Below are 20,993 nucleotides of genomic sequence, written 5' to 3'. Positions count from 1 at the left end.
GGGCAGTGGCATTGACTCGAGTTGATTGATGACACTATGCGGAGGAATAGGAAGCGATACAGAGAGCACGTTGTTGGATGATTGGTGAGAGAGCTGTCTCGGACTCTTGAAAGCATGGACACTCTTGATTGGGCCGTTCGCCCTTGGCGAAAGTCAACGTTCAGCCTCCGTTGAAGACGGCACAGTCGGTCTTTGTAAAATAGCAAATGGATTATGCACGGCCAGGAGTTGCGGGAAAAAGCAGCACGCAACAGAAGACACAAGCGGTACAGCGCAAGTGACACATCAAAAAGGCAAGGATGATTGGGTTAGTTTGTGTGAGCGATATTTGCTGTCCCAAGCGGCTGTGGGTGTAGATGATAAGAGGCCGCGCCGGCCCGTTGGAACGGTGCAAGGAGGTTCTGGCCGCAAGGGAAAGGTGACATGCAGATTGGCGAATAGAGGGGCAAGACCGGCCCCCCTTCTGCGGACGAGGTAGATACTTAAGTATGTAGCCGGGATAGTATCTGGGGTACCAGGGCCGGGCCACCCTCACCGGTCTGGCAGTCTGGCTAGGGCGACGAGGGTGACGGCCTTGACGGGGGTGCTGGTAGAAGGACAGATATGTAGACTACTGTCAGCCGGGGCATACCACAGTAAATTCATGAGAATGGCATTGGAAAGACAGTGTGCTGGGCCGCCGGTGCGACTCGAGCCTGTCAAAGGCGGTAATGGCAGAACGTGACATGGGAACGAGGGTGATGACGATGATGGGCCTTGGTGTCCGTCGTCGTTCGCGTAACAGCGCCTGAGCCAGCCAATGCGGTGAGACAAAAACCTTGCGAGACGGCCCAGGATCGGGCAAGGACAGACGACCGTCCAACGCAGTGACATTGGCTGTGGCCCACAAACAAGCCAGTCTGCCAGTCCAGATGACACCACCATATACACGTGTACTGGACTGTGGAAGGAGCAGAGGAAGATGGTGGAAAGTTACCTACTGAGAGCATGTGCAAGTGCAAGTGCAAGTGCAAGTACATGCCGGTCGGCCGAGGGCAAGGGGAGTCGAGAGGGCCCCATCACCCCGGCCCAGTGCCGCCCAGGATCATGACAACAATAAGGCTGACTTTACCCAGGTATGGAACCGGGAAACCCACCAGTGACGCCCACGTGGTACGTACAGTAAGTCTACAGTACCATTCATTGACTTGGCCCCGTCGTCCACTTGCTGCTTGCCCCATCCAGGACGAGCCGTTCCCTCGAGCAGGTGAGCAGATGCGCTGGTCTTACTGGCAGGCTGGGCGCAACTCACTCGGGCACACACTGACGGGCCAACTGTCGTGCAGGGGGTTCGGCACATATGGGTGGTTGTTTTTCTGGGTTTGACATGGTCGTGTCCTTTGATACTTACTAGTCCCCCGAGGAATGTTCCTGGGCTGTCTAGCGTCAGGCACGTATACCACCACCTGCTCCATACTTACCTAGGTACCTACTTAGTAGGTACTCCGTACTTGGCCATCGGTGCCCGACTGTCGGAGTGGCCTGCGAGCTGCGCACATGTACCTCTGTATCTGTGGGCCTATTACGGCACAGCCCAGCCCAGCCCAGCCAGCCAGCCACAGGGGCCAACGTCTCTTGCGTGAACCAGTGCCTCCCACCCCTGGCGCTGCCTGCTAGGGGCGACCAGGCCTTATCTCCCGTGGGCGGATTAGCGAAACACTTCCTTCGCCCCCCCTCCATTTCTTTCCCACACACCTACTCTCCAACCCGACTCTCCCAAAGGACGTCAATCCTGCCACAAATCACGCCTCCCGTCCAATTGCTTGCCCGCAGCCACACACAGGGCCCCAGAGCCGACGAAGCGGGAGCACATGGTTCGTGCCGTCACCCAGTGTCACGACAGTAGCATCAGGGACAAGAGGCACGAGCTGCGCAGGGTTTGCCGTTCTCCCAACTCCGTCGCCTTCATCTCCTCCCTGGCCCTAGCCCTGGCCGGCCTCACCACCACCACCACCTCCTCCTCCTCCTCCCGCGCAACCGTCGCCTATCAACCCTCCCACACCCACACCTCTCCCCGTCCACAGCCAATGTCCACCACATGTCGCCGTCAACTACCTTTGGAGCTGTACCGGTGAGCCCCCACAGCGGTGAACCTGCACCTGCACCCGCACCCGCACCCGTACATCTGCCCGTGCCCGTGCCCGTGCCCGTGCCTGAGCCTGAGCCTGAGCCTGAGTCTGCACCGGTACAGCCACTCCCACTCCCACAACAAGAAGATCAGGAACAAATACAAGGACAAGGGCAGGGACAAGACCAGGGACAAGACCAGCTGCGCGGCCGTCGCCCTGCCGGCACACCCACCTCCGTCCCCGCCGCTTCCCAACCCCCTGGCACCTCGAGTTCTCTGGCAGCTGGGGAGGATGGCCGAGCAGGAACAGCAACATCCCAGAATACCCGTGTACCTAGTTTCGAGAACAATGCTGTTGCACCAGACCTGATAGATAAAAGGCCAAGGGGACCTCCATCTGTCCCTTCCGCCGCCGCTTCTTCTGCTGCCTCTGCCTCCACTGTTCCCAAACGGCCTCAGGGGCCCTCTCTGCTGACACAGCAACTCGCAGAAGCTCGTGGTATATCTCTTGCTGTCGCTAGCCAGTCCCTCGATGCTCCTTGTCCCAGCCCTCGTTTGCAAAACCACACGTACGACCCTGCCAACGTTAGTCGCCCCAAAGAAGACCGCCCTTCGGACGGGCTCCCATCCACACACTCCCATCACCAAGATCACCCTCAGGACACTTCCTATGATAGCGATGGAGGCTCCGTGACTCCCAGAGCCTCACCAAGGGCCGTCGCCGCTGCCATGGCTCGCACTGGTACCGTCGAAACCCTTACTCTTACTCCCCGGACCAGCGAATCCGTCCTGTCCCACGCACTGGACTCGTTGGAACCAAGAAGTGTGGACTCGAGGCCCAAGGACCACTGGGACCTCCTCAGATCCAGTGAGAGAGGCACATCCTTGGAGAGGACAGACAGGGAGAAGAGACTGAAGGACGTGGCCTTCTCTCCTCGCACCTACTCTGAGACCTCCACTGCACCATATTTCGCCTCAGCGCTGGACCGCGATTCGGAGACGTCGAACGGGAGGCTGGACCAGGCTGTCACACCAAGCCAACGCTCCCCGGCCAGGCCTCGCAAACCCGACCATCGAGTATCGATGGGACCTGAGAAGGCGTGGTCAATTGGTTCTGACGATCTCAAGAACGGCCAGGATGGCCAGGTTGAAAAGTCTATTGCAGAGGTGCTGGCAGGAGTAGAGCCGAATGCTAGAAGCCGGAAAGCAAGCCACAGCTTGCGCTTCTTCAAGGAAGGCTTGCCGGAGGAAACCATGAAGAGGCGAGAATCTCGACACGGTCCCAGCCCCAAGGAGAGACTGCTGCCGTCCGCGGACGATGCCGATCCTGAGAGGCACCGGCTGGCTATCCGGGGTGATGATCACTTTAAGAGCCTGCAGCCCACCCCTGGCCCTGCAGAAGATGCCCCAGGACGTCTATCGCGCACCAGAACTTTCCCACTATCGATAAGTGCACAGAAGTATAGCGAAGAACCCCAGGATTACTTCCACGTGCGTCGCGAGCACAAGACGGTCGCTGACCCACGCACACCTCTGGATGAAGCGAATGTGTACGAGGAAGACTCGCCCAAAGTCTCTGGCGGACTTCGGATGGATCGTGAAGTGCGAACAGGGCCAAGTGACACAGCTGACGCTGTAGAGGACGGTGAAATTTCTGGAGAGGAGAAAATATCGTCCGCCGTTTTCCTGCCGCACAAAGGCCCCCATGCTGCCCCCGATAGTCCATGTGATGTTGAGGAAGATATCGATGCGACTAGTGACCCCGGCGTGACACACCAGCGGAACGCTGATGGCTCAGCTTGGCTGGTCAAGGCCGACGAGCCTGAGGTCGACGAGCCGAAATCGCCCCAAGGTCCGATCGAAGAAAAGACACGAGATGCTCCTCCCATCAGACCCCATGATCCCGGACTACGCTCTCCTGGTTTGAAGCCTCCCGAGAAAGCTGCGCCTGTGGCGTCTCCTTCCCCAGAGATTGATCGTGCGGTACAAGAACAGTCTGTGCCTGCTCAGTTGGGTCCTCAAGACTATGAAGACCACGTCCATGATCATCAATTAGGTGCCCAACAACCACTTGATGCCATAGAGCTTGTTCCTTACTCGCATCAGGTGGGTGGGCACACGACCCTGTGGAAGTTTTCGAAGAGAGCGGTCTGCAAGCAGCTCAATAACCGCGAAAACGAGTTTTACGAGGATATTGAAAGATACCACAGGGACCTACTTCCTTTCCTGCCTAGGTACGCATCAATCTCTGTGCATTCACTTGGGTTGGAGAAGAAAGCGGTCAGGCGAGTGACTAACATCAAATGCAGGTACATCGGCGTGCTCAATGTAACATACTCAAAGCAGCCTAGGCGGAAATCCACTATCAAGAGGGATGAGCCTGCGGCTTCTGAACGTAGGAAAGCCGAGCAGATGGACCAGAGTACGGGCGTGAGGAGTAATGGCCTCTCGCCTCATGAGTCTGCCGAGAAGCCGAACCAGGCCAGTCAACAGACGAGCACGCATACCAGAGTAATCAGCCAATCTCTCCAATCAAGCTCGATCCCAATCCCAACGGTCACATTCATGGACAACCAACATATTCTGCCCCGGAGCCTTCTTCACCCGGCAGCAAACGCGGCGATCTATTCCGAGCGTGCGCGGAGCTCGTCAATCTCTGTTCCGGCGTCGCACTATACCTCCAATGATTCGACGCCTGCGGGAATACTGGAAAGACCGTCTCTGGAAGACCGGCATGCTAATAGCTGGGGAACCACCGTGGTCAACAAAAAGCTGCGTCACGAGGTATTCAACGATGCCTTCCGGAATCAACCAATCAACATCCATAGGCACAAGAAAGCTCACCAGCGAATACTGCCCAAGAAGACTCTGGACCGCCTCCTTCGGCCCCAGAGCTCAGATTCTAGCCTTATGAGGGGCAACAGTACGCAGTTACACATTCCTGTGGTGCGCAACCAGGAGCCCATTCAGCAAGTATCCTCACGTTTGCACCAGAAATCACAAAGCGACCTGGGCCCTTCTAGCGAGCCTTGCTCAGATGGCAATGAGGAGTCCAAAGATGTCACTGGGACCAGTGCTCCTGAGCCAGACATACTGAACGAGGCTATGGTCCCGCAACGTAAGAAACGCCGGCATTCCGGGAGTGCTCTGCGAAGGAGACCTAAGGACGTGTCAGACTCGAGAGGGGATCTGCATTATTGGGAGGAGCCTGATGATGCAGGTTATAAGGGCGACAACGAAGAAGTTGGTGGCCCAGCTCCCAGGCCCGACGCACCTACAGCAATGCCCGCCCAGGATCCCAATGGGGCAGATGAGACCCAAGGCAAGGCATCATCCACGACTTCGTCGGCTTGCGAATCTACAGTTGTCTCTTTGGCGACAAGCCCCACGAGCGATTTCAAGAGGGTGCCAAGGCCAATGAACCCCAAAGAGGCTCAAACTCAGCGCGGGTCACGAGTCTCGTACTTCCTACTATTGGAGGATCTGACTGCTAGCATGAAGCGTCCTTGCATCATGGACCTGAAGATGGGCACACGCCAGTATGGTGTTGAGGCCACCCCCAAGAAGCAGAAATCTCAACAACGCAAATGTGCCGAGACAACATCGCGGGAGCTCGGTGTGCGGGTCTGCGGCCTTCAGGTGTGGGATGTGCAGACCGAAAAATATGTCTTTCAAGACAAATACTACGGTCGAAACCTCAAGGCCGGGGACGAATTCCAAGAAGCACTCACCCGCTTCCTTTACGATGGCAAGGATCTTCACAGCATCCTCCGGCATATCCCCAACATTCTGCAGAAGCTAAGCCAGCTCGACGTGATTGTGCGTCGGCTGCGGGGCTACCGATTTTATGCCGCCAGTCTGCTCATGACCTATGATGGTGACCAATCGGGCAAAGACAACTACGACACCGCGGTGGAAGACTCAACAACGGACTTTGCTACTGACACAGAAGACGTCGGTAGAGTCCGCAAACGGAAAGACAAGGGCGAGATCGATTTCAAGATTGCCGATTTTGCCAACAGCCTCACTGCTAGTGACATGGACCAGGACAAGCCTTGCCCACCTCGACATCCCCAGGATCCAGACCGCGGCTTTCTCAAGGGCCTGCGGAGCCTGCGCAGGTACTTCCTCAAAATTCAACAAGATACTCGCACCGAACTGGGGCTGCCGTCAGCGCAGCGCAACCTGCTCTACGATCCACAAATGGACGTGTCGGAAGACGAGTTCGTCAGCGAGTAAACAACGTGCGCTACTCCAACCTGTGCGCGGGTAGCTGTTGTTTTCGATGGATACTCTCGGCTATCACCCCAACCCTGCTCTCTCCGGATCCACAATCACAACCCTGTTTGCATTGTGCTTGGGAAACCTGCCTATTGTTTTCTCTTCCTTTCTTGTTCTCTCTCCTTTGTGCACCTGATCAGGTCACCAGTGCGTTTGGCGTCTTCAGAGAGTGTTTCGTTTTTTTTTTTTTTAAAAAAGGTTTGCCGTTACTCAGTCCAGGTACATTGAGACTTGGCTTTCTGCGGAGTTGAATGGGCCCAAAAATACATCAAAATGATACCAATGATACCAAAAAGTCAAACAATACCAGCTCAGCTGCAAGGCGGAAAGGGCCGGATTATTCGGAAGCAAGGATGGAATCCCGAGGGAACCAAGCCTGGCGTGGGCTCTGGTTGTACTGACTACTGTGTATGAGATGGAATTGGTCGGGCAGGGCTTGATTGCGGACTGATGGATGGATTTGCTGGGTCGAGGCCATGGGCCAAAATTCTTAGACTGGACGGCGAACGGTTCATTGTATCGGCAACGCATATTAGAAGCTCTAGAAGGATGGTCATCAGAATAATCGGCTCTACAATGATGCATACTATACAGTTGGACTGTCCCGGCTGCGGCCAGTGTTCTTCCTGGCCGATATCTACCCTGTCTCTCTCTCTCCCTCTCAAGCCAATGCCCGTGTGTCACAGCTTCGCCTTGTTCCCATTTGCCTTGACCCAGCTCTCCACCCGCGCCTTCCCCTCGGCCTTCCTCTGATCCTCAGCCTTGAACCAGGCGTCGTCCTTGGCCTCCTCCCGCTCATGATTGTCCAGCAGGTCCAGGCATTCGCGGTACATCTCCATCTTGAGCAAGCCGTACACGCCCGTCTTGCCCCTCTCGGTGAGCTTCCTCTCCGCGACCAGCTTGAGCACCTCGTCCCAGCCGCCGGCGGCGTCGACGATGCCCCTGGCGGCGGCCTCCCTGCCGCCGAAGCGGCGGGCCTCCAGCACCATCTCGCGGTACGTCCTGGCGTCGGGGAGCTTGACGCGGAAGATGGAGGACATCGGGGGCTTGAGCGGGGCGCCGAACTCGAGCTCGTTGAGGCAGCAGAACCCCCTGTCGGGGTTCATGACGCGGTAGTCGTGGTGCATGGCGAGCATGAGGCCGCCGGCGAAGGCGTGGCCGTTCATGAGGGCGACGGTGGGCATGGGGTAGGTCAGGAAGCGGCGGAACAGGGCCCACAGGCACCCGGCCCAGAAGGGCGTGCCGCGGGCGACGGCGTGGGCCAGGTCCAGCCCGTTGGAGAAGAACTTGGGCAGCGACGAGGTCGTCACCACGCAGCCGGGCGCCAGGGAGAACTCGACAATGTCCAGGGCCTGCAGGAGGGCCTGGCACACTGCCGTCGTGAGGCGGTTGTCCGGCGGCGAGGTCAGCGTCAGGACATACACCCTCTCTGCCGGCTCGGTGATGGTGACGGACCCGCCCTGGTGCCCATCACATGCCGGGACCGGGATGCTGTAGAGCGGCTTGGGGGAGCTCGGCGCGGCCATCGTGGGCTTGGTCGTGGACTGCCCTTCTGATGGTAAAGGAAGAAGAATAAAGGGGGGGGACTGAGGACTTGTTGGGACGATACGATCAAGTTAAACCCAACGTCGTTTCCTCTGCGTGGGTGGGTATCAGAAGAGAGAGAGAGCGGTCGACGTTGGACCCCTTTGTAAGTAAGCCCCGATTTTACCTCGGCACCTGCGTTTACCTAGGTGGCCCTCCCCGGCCGTCAAGTGGGCCCGGCTGTCCACTGACGTCCGGCTCCGACGCCTAGAGGCTCGGCGACGCTGGCCGTGTGTGGGTTTCTCTGGGATCCACGGTACGGCTGCTAGATATACATGATATTAGCGGTGGATCCGGGGTTGAACCCCTGGTCTCTCTGCCTCATCGCAGCACAATTCTGAGCGACTTGATTAGTGCGGGAGGCCGGGGAGGTCCGGGAGACCCGGCCAGTTCAGTCGAGTAGTGCAGAGAGCATGTTGCATCAGCCAGGTCCATAGCTAAACGTGCATCCCGAATTGCAGCAACGGGTTTAGGCCGTTCTGTCAAACCACGAGAATCTCATACTTGACACCCTCGGAGCGCCAGGCAAAGCACCGTCTGTACTGCTACAGGTGTCTAACTTCGCTACCAAAAGTAGCCCAACGCCATACAATCAAAACCCTCGCCTTGGCCATGCCGAATCTTTGAACCAGCCAAAAATGGGAGAACCGGGGGAAAACCAGAGACGGAAAAAAAAGGAAAAAAAAAGAGAAACAGTTCACCAATCATTGTGTAGTAATTCTCGTAACCTGTCCTCATGCTAATTGACCTTCATGCCGTCATACTGCCATCTCATACTGCCGAGTAACCCCCCCTAGAGCCTGTGCCTTGCACGGTGTTGAGGACCCTCCTCGCCCAGTCCTTGAGAAGGTACGGGATATCGCGAATAGCGTCACTGTGCGGTAGCAGATCCCAGCCACGGGCGCCATAGCGGTTGTAGTTGAGCCAAGATCCAAACACCAGGTAGGAAGCAGTACCGAGGAACACGCTGACACAAGCGTTAGTTAGTAAACCAGAGAAGAGAGGCTGGGGTGGCCGTCGACAAGACAATAACTTACAGGATGACAAGCCACGTGAAGAACCCCCAGTGGTTGTTGCTGGGGTACTCATCTGCCGGCAGGCCCTCGCAAGCGTATTTGGTATACCAAGTAAGCCTCAGCACGTCGATCTTCTTCTTGTCATCGGCGAGGGGTCCGTAGCTGTCGAAGATGAGGGCCGCGTCCGGCTTGAGCAGTTGGTGTTCTGATTCCGGGTCGTTCTCCCCGTCACCGTCGGCCCTCTTTCGTTTCTCGGCGGCCGGGCTTCCCTCCTCCCCGGTCTCTTCCTGACCAGGCTCGTACTTGTCGTCCTTGGGGTCCCACTCGCCCTCCTTGCCCGTCTTGTCCTTGTCACATACCATCTCAACGACGGCCTGCTGTGCGCGCTTCTGTCCGCTGACGGATGACTGTCCACCGTGCAAGACGATCCGAACACCTTCCTTCTTGGCATCGGACTGTGAGTCGGATGTCTTGAGCCGCGTGAACAGGGGCTCCAGGTTGCCGCCCCCGTGGTTGAGCAGATCCCCTGCGATGGGGATGGTGGCGGTCACTTCGTCTTTGTCGCCTTTGATGCCGCGCACGATACCGCAGACTGTCCACGAACCGGTTCAGCATGGGACGGCCCCTAGAAAAACGACGAGGGGTTCTGGAGAGGTCTGCTGTGGTGACGGGAACTCACCCCTTGCTCCGTTCGCACAGCTCTCTTCGGCCGGGCCGGTCTTCTTTAGTGGTGCACACAGGTCTAGGGTGTACGTGGTGTTCCGATACTGGAAGGGCTGGTCAACCAGCTCCTGCGTTGTCACTACGGAGTGGGGGCCCCCGAGATCTTTGAAGTTGAACTTTTGGCCTTCGACTAGGATTTTATCGCAATGTAGCATCGCCGCCGCGGGTGCCGCTAGTAGTAGGAGGTATAGCAGGCCAGCGGCGGACTGTGCCGCCGGGGTTGTCGTCGATGTGCAACGCATGGCGATGGCAGGTATGTGTGCAGCGTGGCGGAAGGGCTGAGGGGTTCGCCGAGGTGGTGGATGGGCTCGACGCGGACGCGGACGCAAGGACGGACGGACGGGTGTAAATACACGCAAGAGATGGACTGTGGGGGCGTGGACCCGATCTTGAACGGACTGGTCACTTTTCAACAAGCGAGGGATGCGAAGAAAGCTTGTGCCGCGGGCTTAACGGGAGGACCCAGGGTCGGATTTGTCATAGAAATAGAGGTTGTAGCTTGAAAGTTGCTATTGCGTATCATCTCGGCCGGTTATGTCATGAGCAACTGATGCGGATGCGACCTTGCCATCCCGGACGTCACGTGCCGTTCAACCCGCATCGAACGCGAGACGACGGCCTCGCGACGCAGCCCGCATGGCGGACAAATAGATCTGGGAGCCCAGCAGTTGCGCAGCAAAATCCACCTTGGAAAACATGAACAATACCATTTGCATTTGCATTTCATCTATGCGAACATCTCAACGCCGCTCGCTGACGGGTGCTACCAGGTGAGGGGGAGTGATAAGCACGCCGCGGATAACAAAGCACTCGACCTCTACTCATGTAGAGAGAGTCGACTAGATCCCCGCTCCCAGATTTGAGCGCCTTGAAGTAAAGCGCCACAGACGCTTGAGCAAAGTGAAAAGCAACTAACTAAATCTCGACAAGTCGCTCAGGGCCACCCGGGGTATAAAAGACCTTGCTCAGAGTCCAAATAGTAGCCTGGCTTCGACGACATCGTGTATCATCCATTCCCCTGCCGCCCTTTCCTTGAAACGCCGAGATTCGCCCTTGCTTCCGTGGACTGAAATCAGTAATTGCAATTATAATTGTTGTGATCTGGGATAAAGCCGCCCTGGTCCCCATGGTCCCCAGGGTAAGTCCGCCGGACGGTAGGCATGAACTACATGCCTTGAGGCATCATCCCCTGCTGCTGCATGGCCGCCTGCTGCTGCTGCTGCATGGCCAACACCTGCTGCTGCTGCTGCTGCTGATGTTGCTGCTGCTGCCTCAGCTGCATGACCTTGTTCTTAGCCGATTGCATGCATTGCATCCTAAATTTCTGCAATAACTCTGGCGGGCAGGTCTCTTGTGTAAGGTTTTGCGACTGCAACCATTGCCCGACATTATCCTGGTACAGTTTGGTGGTGAACATCTGAACCTGCTGCTGCATATGTACAGCCAAGCGCTGCTGCAACTGAGCCTGTGGTCCGCCTGCCCCCATCATGTGGTTCTGCTGCATCTGCTGGGGGTGGCCATGCTGTTGCTGTTGCTGTTGCTGTTGCTGTTGCATCTGTTGCATCTGCTGTTGTAGCTGCATCTGCTGCATCTGCTGCATTGATTGCGGGAACATCTGGCCTCCCATGTTAACCATGTTCTGCCCTGGACGCATCTGTGCTCCACCCGGCATGCCCATGTTGGCCTGCATCATCCGCTGCTGGCCCATCTGCATCCCAGGCTGCTGCTGGCCATTCATCTTCTGACGCATCATGTTCTGTTGCTGCTGGATGAACCGAGCCTGCATCAACTGCTGAGCACTTTGTGGGCCTCCGGGGTTCATCATGCCGCCCTGCATCATGGCTGCGTTCATGTTCTGCTGCTGCTGGTACTGCCGTTGTTGCTGCGCCAGCAACTGAGCTTGTGCCATCGGGTTCGCATTCTGTGCCATGTTGGCCATTCCTGGACTGTTCATCATTATCGACTGGTTGAGATGGGGAGCCATCATGCCTGGGGGCGGACTGGTCTGGGACATGCGAGGGGTGTGAGCCATCGCCTGAGCACGACTTATCGGGGTCGCGTGGGCCATGTTCGGGGTCGCGGTGTGCATGCGTGGTGTACCAGAGGGATGACTTTGCTGGCTCCCTCTAGCAGACATGCTGACTGCCATGGGTGTGGACATTGGTGGCTGGTTCTGAACGACTGATGGCGGCCTCGCGGGGCTGCCTCCCATGTTGGACCCAGACGCCTGCATGGCAACGCCACCGACCATAGGTGACGACATATTCTGAGGGGTGTTTTGCTGAACAACCGGCGAAGATACCTGAGGCTGCGAGACTTGACCGTGGAAGCGCGCCGGCATGCCATTCGGCGCAGAAACCGAGACCCCATTGGGGACCTGTCCGTTCTGAGCGGGGTGCCCATGAGCGGTCTGATGCATTCCTCCGCCGCCTTGGTTTTGCTGGGCCTGGGCCTGTGCCTGTGCCTGTTGGGCTTGCGCCTGTTGGGCTTGAGCTTGTGCCTGTGCCTGGGCCTGTGCCTGGGCGTGAGCGGCCTGGGCCTGGGCCCTCTCCCGTGCTTGCTGGGCCTGCTGGGCCTGCGCTGCCTGCTGCATTTTCCTACGCATATTCTCTTGTTGCTCCTTTTGAGCGGCCTGCTCCTGGCGAAGTCTCTCCTGCTCTGCTGCTTGCTGCTGTTGCTGCTGCTGCTGCTGCTGGGCTTGTGCCTGGACCTTCTGCTCTGCAAGCCTGCGCTCGTTTTCTTCTCTCTTGAGTTTCTCTTGCTTTGCCCTTTCAGCGTGCTCCTTCTTGATGTCCTCGATCTTCTTAAAGCGGTCAAAGGTAAGATTGAAGGGCGCGACCTGCTGCTGCCCATCACCTCCGGGAACTGAGCTACTGCCTTGGGTGATCCTTTCGTCCAATGCAAGCAGAAATCTCTCATTCTCGGCTGCCTGAGCCTCATCAGCGGCCATTTCGGCGACCGTCCGCTTTCTTGTCTTGGTTTTCGGCAGCGGCTGGAAGCGGTGGGCGTGAAGCTTCGTCTGCTGGTCAATCTTCTGGACCAGGCTCTCTACGTTCTTGCTCGGCTCCAGATCCAAGGGTGGCATAGTGGCGAGTAACATTGCCGCTTCAGCCGCGTGAATATTGCTACTGTCTAGCTCCATGCGCTCACGCTTGACCTTCTTGGCTGGTGGCGGCATGCTCGAACCCGTCGGGGTGGGCGGAACGAGCGCTGAAGGAGTCGGAGGGGGCATGCCACTATTGTTTGCGTCTTGACGACCATCGGTAGAGCCGCGAGGGTTGCATGCCCTTATCGCAAGGTCTGCTTGCCGGCTCTGTTGCGTGGGGAAGAGGACGAGGGTGGATATTTTCCGTTTCGGAGGCGCCTTGCTCTTCTGGCTCTGCGGCGAGTTGGACAATTGCCTCGATCCTTGGTCCGTCGATGCAGCCGATTTTCCCTTTGAATCAACCTCTGGGCTTTTGGCCTGGCCGTTGATGGCACTCAAAGGATCCCTCTGAGATGGCCTATTTGGCGATGGCGTGATGTATGGGTTGTTCTTGTGAACCGAGGTCGGCACGTCGGGTTTCTTGACAGAAGCATTCTTTGCGGCGTCCTCCTTCTCAGCTGCGACACTCCTATGGTCATGAACCTCCACGATCAGACAACCCTCGTAGAAAGGTACTCCGGCCTCTGTCAGGTCGGCGAGCATATCGTGGGGGATGGTTCGGCTTTTTATGTGGTCGAGAAAGGCTTTCATTGGCGAGGTATAAAGGAAATAGTCATCCTGGGCGTCGAATTTGAAGTGATTGGGGTGGAGGTGGACGATGAGCGACGGGGGGTTGCCATAGTACTTTTTCAGAATATACAGCCGGGAAGGAGCTGGGGCATGGTCAGTCTAGGATACGCATTACGAATGGTAGGCGAGACTCACGCTGCTGCACATCTACCGGCATCATGGCTGGGTCCGCCGCACCGGTCGAGGCCGGCTGGGTGGCGCCATTTGTGCCTGGGCGTGCGGCGCCATTAGGCTGGGCGGTGATCTCTGGACGTACGCGATTTGGCGGCCGCGCGACGGTGACGGTGCCACCGTTTGCCGTGGCAGAGTTTGGGGTTTGTTTGGCGCTGTTGGGGGGCTTCTTCGCGGACATGGACGGGGAGGGGGAGGAAGAAGGCGGCGCGCCATTTGTCTGGATGCCGGCGGGGATCTGGCGCTTCGTCTTGGGGTGCGGAGGAATGACGGGTGGGGGTATGGGAGTCGTGCTGGGAGCCATGGCGACCGCTGCGCTTCTTGGACGAACTGCGCAATGCGCTACGGGTGAGGCCCCGCGGCCAGGTGGTGGTGGTGGTGCTTTGGTGGGCGGTACGCGGTGCTCGGGCGCCTGGCCTGGCCTGGCCTGGTTCCCAGGTTATTGTAAGGCGGTATGAGGGGCGCGGTTCGATCGCATTTGGCCAGATGAGACTGCGCGCTGCTGGAATTGTTTGGAGGTGTAGGCGGGCGCCGGGGATGGGGCGGTCTCGGGGTGAGGTGAGATGCAGTCGCTGACGGTTGGGCTGTGGGCTGTTGGACAGACGCGCACTCAAAGAATGGAGGTCGTGGGTCTCGGCGTCCCGTGCAAGCGGTCGGGGACAATGGGCGAGGCCGGCAGAACCCCTCCCAATGACCAGTTTCGACAGAGATGGAGGCGGCTATGTGGATGATGGATGGGTTTTCGGATGGCTTCGAGATGGTATTGATGCTGTCGGCCGAGAGAGACGGTAATGTGATGCAGTGTAATGCGATGATGGGCGCGCGTGGGGAGAAGAGAGGTCGGTCGTCGGAGCCTGGACGTCGGCTGGGTGGGTCCAATTGGCGCTTCCATTGCTGGAGTAGCCCCACTCCTCGTCCTCCCGGCTCGAGCCCCAAAGATGGTGACACCTGACAGGACAAGTCCCTGGTTCTAAGAGAACAACGACTCAGTCCATGGCTCGTCTGACCAACTTGAACCACTGGCACAACTCCGCCATGGAATCGAGCTGGTGTTAAAACTATCAACATATATATATATTGCAGAGCGAGGCAGGCGTCTTTCCCCCAACTTGTCTCTTCTGGTCCGCCCCACACCCCAGTCTGCGAGTAGAAATGATGTTTTGTTGCACGTCTGTTTAGAATTACATTGAATCTCATCACGACACCTCGAGACTGGAGAAATTCCGATGGACTTGAAGAAGCTCGTCGTACCTTTGCAAGGGGAGGAAGGCTGTCCATAAGGCAAGTGAAGCAGAGGCGGGATCCGTGTTACAGGGATCCTTCCACCAAGTGTAGCGTTCCACCCGCGTCCCCTGGTCACCGAACTTGAGCCTCAATGGCAAGCCTGCACGATCAACACACACACACACACACACACACACGTATCTGTATGTGTGTGTGTATATATATATATATATATATATACATGCTTGGCTAGCGCTTTGCATACATCCGGTTCTTATTTCTACCTACACATTATTACACCGAGAGCAGTACGAGCTGTATATACTGTGCCTATCCGCTACAATCCATGTCGGCAATATCATCCCCCAAAATATTGTGCACCAGCCCTCAGGCCAGCCCTTGTGGCTGGTCCAGCTTCCGCAGCTGCGGCTTGGGGTGGAATCTGTTTCATTTGTCATCCTCACCCTTCCTGTCAGTTCATAAAGGTCATTGCTCGTTGCCCTGGACGCGACGCGACCAGTCATCATTTACTCTCATCCCGTCCACGACGATCACTCCCCGGCCACGCCCCACTCGGTCCTCCTTCTGCCACCACTTTTGTGCCTGCTCAGATTTCTCTGCTTCAGACTCGCTGTCTGCCAAGCCTCCATGGCCACTTTCGGCACCAACGACAAGGATAATGTCGTATCTGAGCCAGGTTTGGAGCTTTTGCACGTGAAGCCCGTTGTCCCCGGCAAGAGATTCCTGTAAATAGACAACTTCTGGTTTGAGGTGGTGCAATATGTGCACATAACCTGCTGGCGTGGTGAATGGGAGCACACTGGTCTCCTTCTCTACCAGGCTGATGGCCTGCGAGTAGATGGCGTTGAAGGCCGGGTTGCTGGACGAGGACAGGCTGTAGAGGGCGGCTGCGTCAGCTGGGCTGGAACACACAAAATGGTCCCCTTGAGGCACGGTACTCACATTGGACTCTTGACCTCGTCCCCGGGCGTCAAAACCTGCTCGGGGCCCACCACAGAGAAGGACGAACTGAGTGAGGCTGGTGCCCGGGTGCCCGTGCTCTCCGTAGCAGTGTCCTTCAGCCCTGGCGCGTATATCAAGATGAGAAGCTTAACCCTTGAAAAGTCGTTGTGCTTCGGGATATGTGACAGGATCGACTAAGGTCTTCTGTTAGCATCCGAGGCGCGTGAGTGACGGCGGAACCGCGGTGGGAGGCATACTGCATGTTCATGGTACCCGTCGTCGTCCAGGTCTAGTGGCGTATCAGCAGAAACGACAATGGCTACTGTCTTTCTCTTCTTGTTGCTATGGTCGCGTGCTTGCACGACAGTGCCTTTCTCGGTTTTCGCATCCGCTTCCTCAGACCACGTCTCGTGGTCGGCGAAGGCTGCCTTGTCCTCCTCTCGGATGGCAGCGAGGGCACTCCCCATAGCCGTGCCCGCCGCTGCGACACCTGCGGCAACCGTCTTTCCCGCACGATCGAGTATGTTTTGGGGGCTGGGAGTGCGTCGCAACGCACCAGACATGCGTGCCCCCCAGCCCGGTGCATTGGCATCTGCCTGCGTGACGCCGTAACCGACCTCCTCGGGCCTCAGGTCGCTCCTGAACGAGGGCGGGGCCCGGGCGCTCGCATTGTCGCCGGTAGCGCCATAGGGCGGGTTGTCGCCGTAATCAGCATGCTCATAGTCCAGGTGCTGGGTGATGGCATCCTCGTCCTCCTCGTCATTACTGCGCTGGCTCCAGATCCAGGCCGCAACTCCAACAGTGGCAACGGTCACAGTTACTGCCAGCGGGACCCAGTGGCTCCAAACACCGTTTCGGCGGCGCGACGGGCCGCGGTTATCATAAGGTGAAGACATTACAAAGAGCCGCTCATCGCATCAGCACGTCAGTCGGGGGGCCGCGTTGTGCGACGCTGGGTGCAGTCTTCACAGTAGGTCGGACTGTGGAGCTGGATGGAGGCCGGAACATGTGTCGCATGCGCAGGTTGGTTGCATACATATATGCTGTCGACGCGAAAAGATGTGGCGGGACTGTTATTTGGGCCCTGGGATGAGCACACCTCACTTGGCGTTGGAGGTGGCTGGCGGCATCGGGCCCAGCCCTGCAGCATACTTGAGTTAGTTAGTACCTAGGTAACCAACCTGCCAACCTGCCAACCTGCCAACCCATCGCGCGCCCAACTCGCACCCCAACCCTGGTCCTGCCATGGGGTCACTTACCTAAGCAATCGTGGCCCCCCTGTCCTGTGGCCCCCCTGTCCCGCCTATGGCGCTGCCGCCAAAGATTGAACTTCACCAGTGAGAGTGAGTCAGCCAGCGAGCAGCGTCTGTGAGTCTGAAAGCAGTCAGTTGGCCTGCACACACAACACGGACCGTCCTGCCCAACGATCAAGACGCGCGAAGCTGCAAGCACACACTCAGCAGCACATACCAGACCACCTCATATCCCATTTTCTCTCAAATTGTCTCAAGGTCACGCAGCCCCGCGGCCCCACAATGCCGCACGCCGTGTCGTCGGCCTCACCTGGCCTGCAGGCTCTTATTCTCTGCGGGCCCGGGTCGTCGCTGCCCACGTACACAGCGAACCCTGACGAACACCCCAAGGCTCTTTTGCCCATCGCAAACAGGCCTATGGTCTGGTATCCCCTCGAGTTTTGCTACAGAGCAGGAATCACAGGTAAGTGCTTGTGAGGCAACCCGGGGGCGGGCCTATGTTGATTGGCTTGCCAGACATCACACTCATCTGCCCTCCCTCGGCTGAGAAGGCCATCTCCTCGACTCTGAGCCTGAATCCTGCCTTGACCAGTCTTCCTTTGCCACGGCCCTCTTTGCTGGCACCAAAGGACCTGGACCACAACTCAGGCACAGCAGAGATCCTGCGGCTCCCTGAGGTGAGGGCCACCATCACCGGGGACTTTGTAGTCCTTCCGTGCGACCTGGTCTGCGAGCTGGGCGGCGATCAACTTCTCCAGGCGTGGATGGTGAACTGCGAGACTTTGAGGGATCTGGTCGGGAACAAGTCTGGTCTGATATCCGAGGACCATGGCCCGCATAGTGGCGGCATGGGAGTCTGGTATCAGACCAAGACGGAGACACCTGTCAAAGGAGAAGAAACCGACTTCATTGCCACGACGCCACTGGCAGCTTCGGCACCGTCCTCCAGAGAGACACTGACATCAAACATGTCGAATCTGGTCTACTCGATGCCTACTGATTCACTGAACGACTTGATGGAGGAAAGAAACGGCTACCCTCTGCGCCATGGGCTCCTTCGAAGACATCCCCGGGTTCAAGTGCGAACAACATACCGAGATGCGCATATCTACATTTTCCCCCGGTGGGTGCTGGACCTTGTTCGCGACAACGACCGCCTTGACAGCATCGGAGAAGATGTGATTGGCTGGTGGGCCAAGGCAGGTTGGCAGTCGGGGCTCGCGCAGAAGCTAGGATTCGACAAAATCTTCGCCCCAAAGGACACGAAAAAGGCAGACACAGACTCACTGCACGAAGACAGCATTTCGTCCGAACTCACCGGTCCTCATGGTGTCTCTGGTGGAAGGGCAGACGGCGCTACAAAATCACCCACGGAACAAGCCTCCCCCACCTACACCGACAACGCCGTGCCTCCGATCCTTGCCTACTTGCACTCGTCCAAGCCAACGGCGCCAATTGTCCGAAGGGTCGATACTGCTCAGCTTTTGCTTAATGTTTCGCTCCAACTCGCAAAGCTTCCGTCTGTGGAAGAGGCCGAGGCTCGCGGCGAGACGCCGTCACCTTTTGCACATCCCAAGAAAGTCATGTACCCGGAGGGCGTCAAAGGTCGAACAACAATCACGCGTCCGGACAGCCTCGTCGGGGAAAATGTGATGGTGGACGAAAAAGTCGCCATCAAGGAGTCAGTTGTCGGCGCCAACTGTCAGATCAAGGAAGGGGCCAAGCTCTCCCAGTGCTTGCTGATGGACGGAGTCGTGATCGGCAAAGGATGCAAGCTTACCCGATGCATTTTGGGTAAGCGAAGCGAAATCGGAGACAACTGCACGTTAACGGACTGCGAGGTGCAGGAGAACCTACTTATCGAGCCCAGGACGGAAGATAAGAACTCAAAGCTGATGAGCAGCTCCGGCCTGGAGGCTACAGAAGAGGAGATACAGGAGGTGTATCAAGAGTTTGAGGCCGACGATGCGGCTCCGGGTGGTGACGTAGCTGCGGTTTAAGGGGACAGTCTCAGCCTAAGAAATGGACGGAGCGGTTGAGATTGACGACAGGTCCAACCTTGGATGTAACGGTCCAACAGCCAGCTATCGGGAGGCCGCTGATCTATCTCAACGTGCGCCCGGGAACTGCATCTCGATTCTCAAAGCGTCATGCTGCTGGATCCATTTGCCGCATGCATTGCACGGCAACGCTTCGAATTACTCGGCAGGCGGCTCGGGATGTCAATGGGGGCCTCGCATCGCTGGGCCGACAATATGGTCACCGGCATCGACAGGGCTATGCGGGGTCCCGCGCAGGAAGGCTGCCTGTCATATATGACAGGTCATTGAAGTCGGAGACAGGTCTTGAAATTGACCTGAAGGATCCCCTATCGAGGTAGATCGAAGCAGAGCTTATACGAAAGTGAGGTCGCAAAAAGCTGCAGTATTTCGATATCGCGTGAGATGCAGCCACTATTTGGGCGGCCTGCCAGACACTTGTCGTGTAACGTCTTGCATCGGAGATCTAGTGCACCAGCCCGCCCGCGGCCAGCCTTGACTTGACGTTATCATCCTGGTCAGCTGCCAAACAGGCACAGCATGTGTGTTCCATGGGCATCCAACGCCACATTCAACGGGGTGTCATCGGTTGGCGGAGAGTGCCGACCAAGCAGCCCGACATCTCCTGCAGCTTCCCGTTCCACCGGCCTACCCTCCTCGGTGGCAAAGACTTCCCAGATGGGGCATCTGTCAGGCCGTATTTCGTAATTATGTAAGACCTGTTGTTGTATGTGGCTTGGATGACCTCTCAATTCGAGGGGCATCGGGTCTGGCCATGGCGGAGCCTGCCATTCACAGAGCATCTGGACAGCTAGAGCGATCGATCACACCGAAGCCTGTGGCCACGCCGATCCGTGAGGCTTTTCCGAGCACTTAGGCCGTGTCACATCAGACCATTCGCCTCGTGCCGACCAGCCCGACCCTCAACAGCGGCTATTACTCGCGCGTGGAAGAGAGTGTGGCTTGCAAGGTGCGTTCGCCACCTGGGGGGGGGGGGGCCAGATAGACTTGAGCTTCGCCAGATCGTCTTGGCACGATGGAGAATGCGTGGCACAGACGGATTCGATTTTTCTTTTCGCTTTGGAGAATTGTCAAATGTTGCGTACATTTTGCCTGTGTCTTTAGGCATCATACCACCTGGTGTCATGCCACTTGTGATCCTCCATCCTTCACATGGATTATTAGCGTCGATTCGAGATCTTCTTGTCCCTCCACACATGCATACACGTCCGGTTCGGTGTCCCTCATCGCGCCCCTATGGTCACTGGCCCTTCGGACCGAGCCAGTGTCCGCTGCGACCTCTACTCTCATGTAGATTGGCAGCAGATTCAATATATTTGCCCCGGGCCAGAATATGGAAAAGTGATACGAGGTGTCCTGGAACATGGTCAGTCTATCGTCTTACATCGGAGACTTGCATGTGACTTACAATAATCATGTGGGTTGTCAATGCCATGCTTAGGGCACGGAGCCAGATGTAATATCTCTTGAAGGAGCATACCGCCCACCTGTCCCGCTCGACTCATATCAGACTGGCCGCAGTCCTGCCCAGCTAGATATTTAGGGCAGTGCACTACGACTTGCTCCACACATGCCCCTTTGCAAGCGTAGCATTGCTTCTTCAGGGTACACATGGTACTGAAGCTGGTCGGATCCCCGTATTTTGTCGTTGCTTCGATTCTATGATAGCTGATCCTGCGATCGAATAGAACCGGTTGAGAACCGAGAATGAACACTTGGGGGACAGGCCAGGGAATGCATCGCACATTCCCAACGTATTGCTCCATCCTTTATATTGTATCACTGACGGGGGCCCTGGTGACAACACCCTCGGGGCTACTAAGCATGACTCCCTCG

At 57.3% G+C, this 20,993-nt stretch overlaps 6 protein-coding genes across 6 annotated transcripts; 2 read left to right on the top strand and 4 right to left on the bottom strand.

The window, feature by feature from the left end:
- Positions 1 to 2,077: 2,077 nt before the first annotated feature.
- KVR01_009809 (inositol polyphosphate kinase KCS1) lies at positions 2,078 to 6,346 on the top strand (the record flags this gene model as incomplete). The annotated part of the gene is made up of 2 exons (XM_044787178.1): positions 2,078 to 4,341; positions 4,417 to 6,346. The coding sequence occupies 2 exons, from the start codon at positions 2,078 to 2,080 to the stop codon at positions 6,344 to 6,346; spliced, it is 4,194 nt and encodes a 1,397-aa protein (XP_044641057.1).
- A 722-nt stretch (positions 6,347 to 7,068) lies between these two features.
- Positions 7,069 to 7,914, bottom strand: KVR01_009912 (uncharacterized protein; the record flags this gene model as incomplete). The annotated part of the gene is made up of 1 exon (XM_044783648.1): positions 7,069 to 7,914. The coding sequence occupies one exon, from the start codon at positions 7,912 to 7,914 to the stop codon at positions 7,069 to 7,071; it is 846 nt and encodes a 281-aa protein (XP_044641160.1).
- An 829-nt stretch (positions 7,915 to 8,743) lies between these two features.
- On the bottom strand, positions 8,744 to 9,953 carry KVR01_009704 (uncharacterized protein; the record flags this gene model as incomplete). The annotated part of the gene is made up of 3 exons (XM_044792766.1): positions 8,744 to 8,939; positions 9,010 to 9,580; positions 9,668 to 9,953. 3 exons carry the CDS (start codon positions 9,951 to 9,953, stop codon positions 8,744 to 8,746), a joined length of 1,053 nt encoding a protein of 350 aa, XP_044640952.1.
- A 451-nt stretch (positions 9,954 to 10,404) lies between these two features.
- On the bottom strand, positions 10,405 to 14,496 carry KVR01_010078 (uncharacterized protein). The gene is made up of 2 exons (XM_044785915.1): positions 13,622 to 14,496; positions 10,405 to 13,569 (listed from the first exon to the last, which is right to left on the bottom strand). The coding sequence occupies exons 1-2, from the start codon at positions 13,959 to 13,961 to the stop codon at positions 10,877 to 10,879; spliced, it is 3,033 nt and encodes a 1,010-aa protein (XP_044641326.1). The 5' UTR covers positions 13,962 to 14,496; the 3' UTR covers positions 10,405 to 10,876.
- Positions 14,497 to 15,137: 641 nt separating this feature from the next.
- Positions 15,138 to 17,337, bottom strand: KVR01_010072 (uncharacterized protein). Its single transcript, XM_044795066.1, has 5 exons — positions 17,315 to 17,337; positions 17,104 to 17,218; positions 16,102 to 16,985; positions 15,845 to 16,038; positions 15,138 to 15,776 (listed from the first exon to the last, which is right to left on the bottom strand). Exons 3-5 carry the CDS (start codon positions 16,738 to 16,740, stop codon positions 15,368 to 15,370), a joined length of 1,242 nt encoding a protein of 413 aa, XP_044641320.1. The 5' UTR covers positions 16,741 to 16,985; positions 17,104 to 17,218; positions 17,315 to 17,337; the 3' UTR covers positions 15,138 to 15,367.
- KVR01_009757 (translation initiation factor eIF2B subunit gamma) lies at positions 17,315 to 19,925 on the top strand. The gene is made up of 2 exons (XM_044792441.1): positions 17,315 to 17,560; positions 17,614 to 19,925. Exons 1-2 carry the CDS (start codon positions 17,380 to 17,382, stop codon positions 19,095 to 19,097), a joined length of 1,665 nt encoding a protein of 554 aa, XP_044641005.1. The 5' UTR covers positions 17,315 to 17,379; the 3' UTR covers positions 19,098 to 19,925.
- Positions 19,926 to 20,993: the final 1,068 nt, after the last annotated feature.

This window comes from Diaporthe batatas, assembly GCF_019321695.1.
Source record: "Diaporthe batatas strain CRI 302-4 chromosome Unknown Contig00012, whole genome shotgun sequence".
Classification (NCBI taxonomy): domain Eukaryota; kingdom Fungi; phylum Ascomycota; class Sordariomycetes; order Diaporthales; family Diaporthaceae; genus Diaporthe; species Diaporthe batatas.
This window is presented reverse-complemented; position numbering and strand designations above follow the sequence as displayed.

Excerpts from the sequence above, each read along its gene's own strand:
- KVR01_009757 (XM_044792441.1), top strand. The coding sequence starts at position 17,380 with ATGCCGCACGCCGTGTCGTCGGCCTCACCTGGCCTGCAGGCTCTTATT. Across the intron at positions 17,561-17,613 it reads CTACAGAGCAGGAATCACAG|ACATCACACTCATCTGCCCT; the intron begins GTAAGTGCTTGT and ends TTGGCTTGCCAG.
- KVR01_010078 (XM_044785915.1), bottom strand. The coding sequence starts at position 13,961 with ATGGCTCCCAGCACGACTCCCATACCCCCACCCGTCATTCCTCCGCAC. Across the intron at positions 13,570-13,621 it reads GCCGGTAGATGTGCAGCAGC|CTCCTTCCCGGCTGTATATT; the intron begins GTGAGTCTCGCC and ends ACCATGCCCCAG.
- KVR01_010072 (XM_044795066.1), bottom strand. The coding sequence starts at position 16,740 with ATGTCTTCACCTTATGATAACCGCGGCCCGTCGCGCCGCCGAAACGGT. Across the intron at positions 16,039-16,101 it reads ACGGGTACCATGAACATGCA|TCGATCCTGTCACATATCCC; the intron begins GTATGCCTCCCA and ends AGAAGACCTTAG. Across the intron at positions 15,777-15,844 it reads GACGAGGTCAAGAGTCCAAT|CCTGTCCTCGTCCAGCAACC; the intron begins GTGAGTACCGTG and ends CGCCCTCTACAG.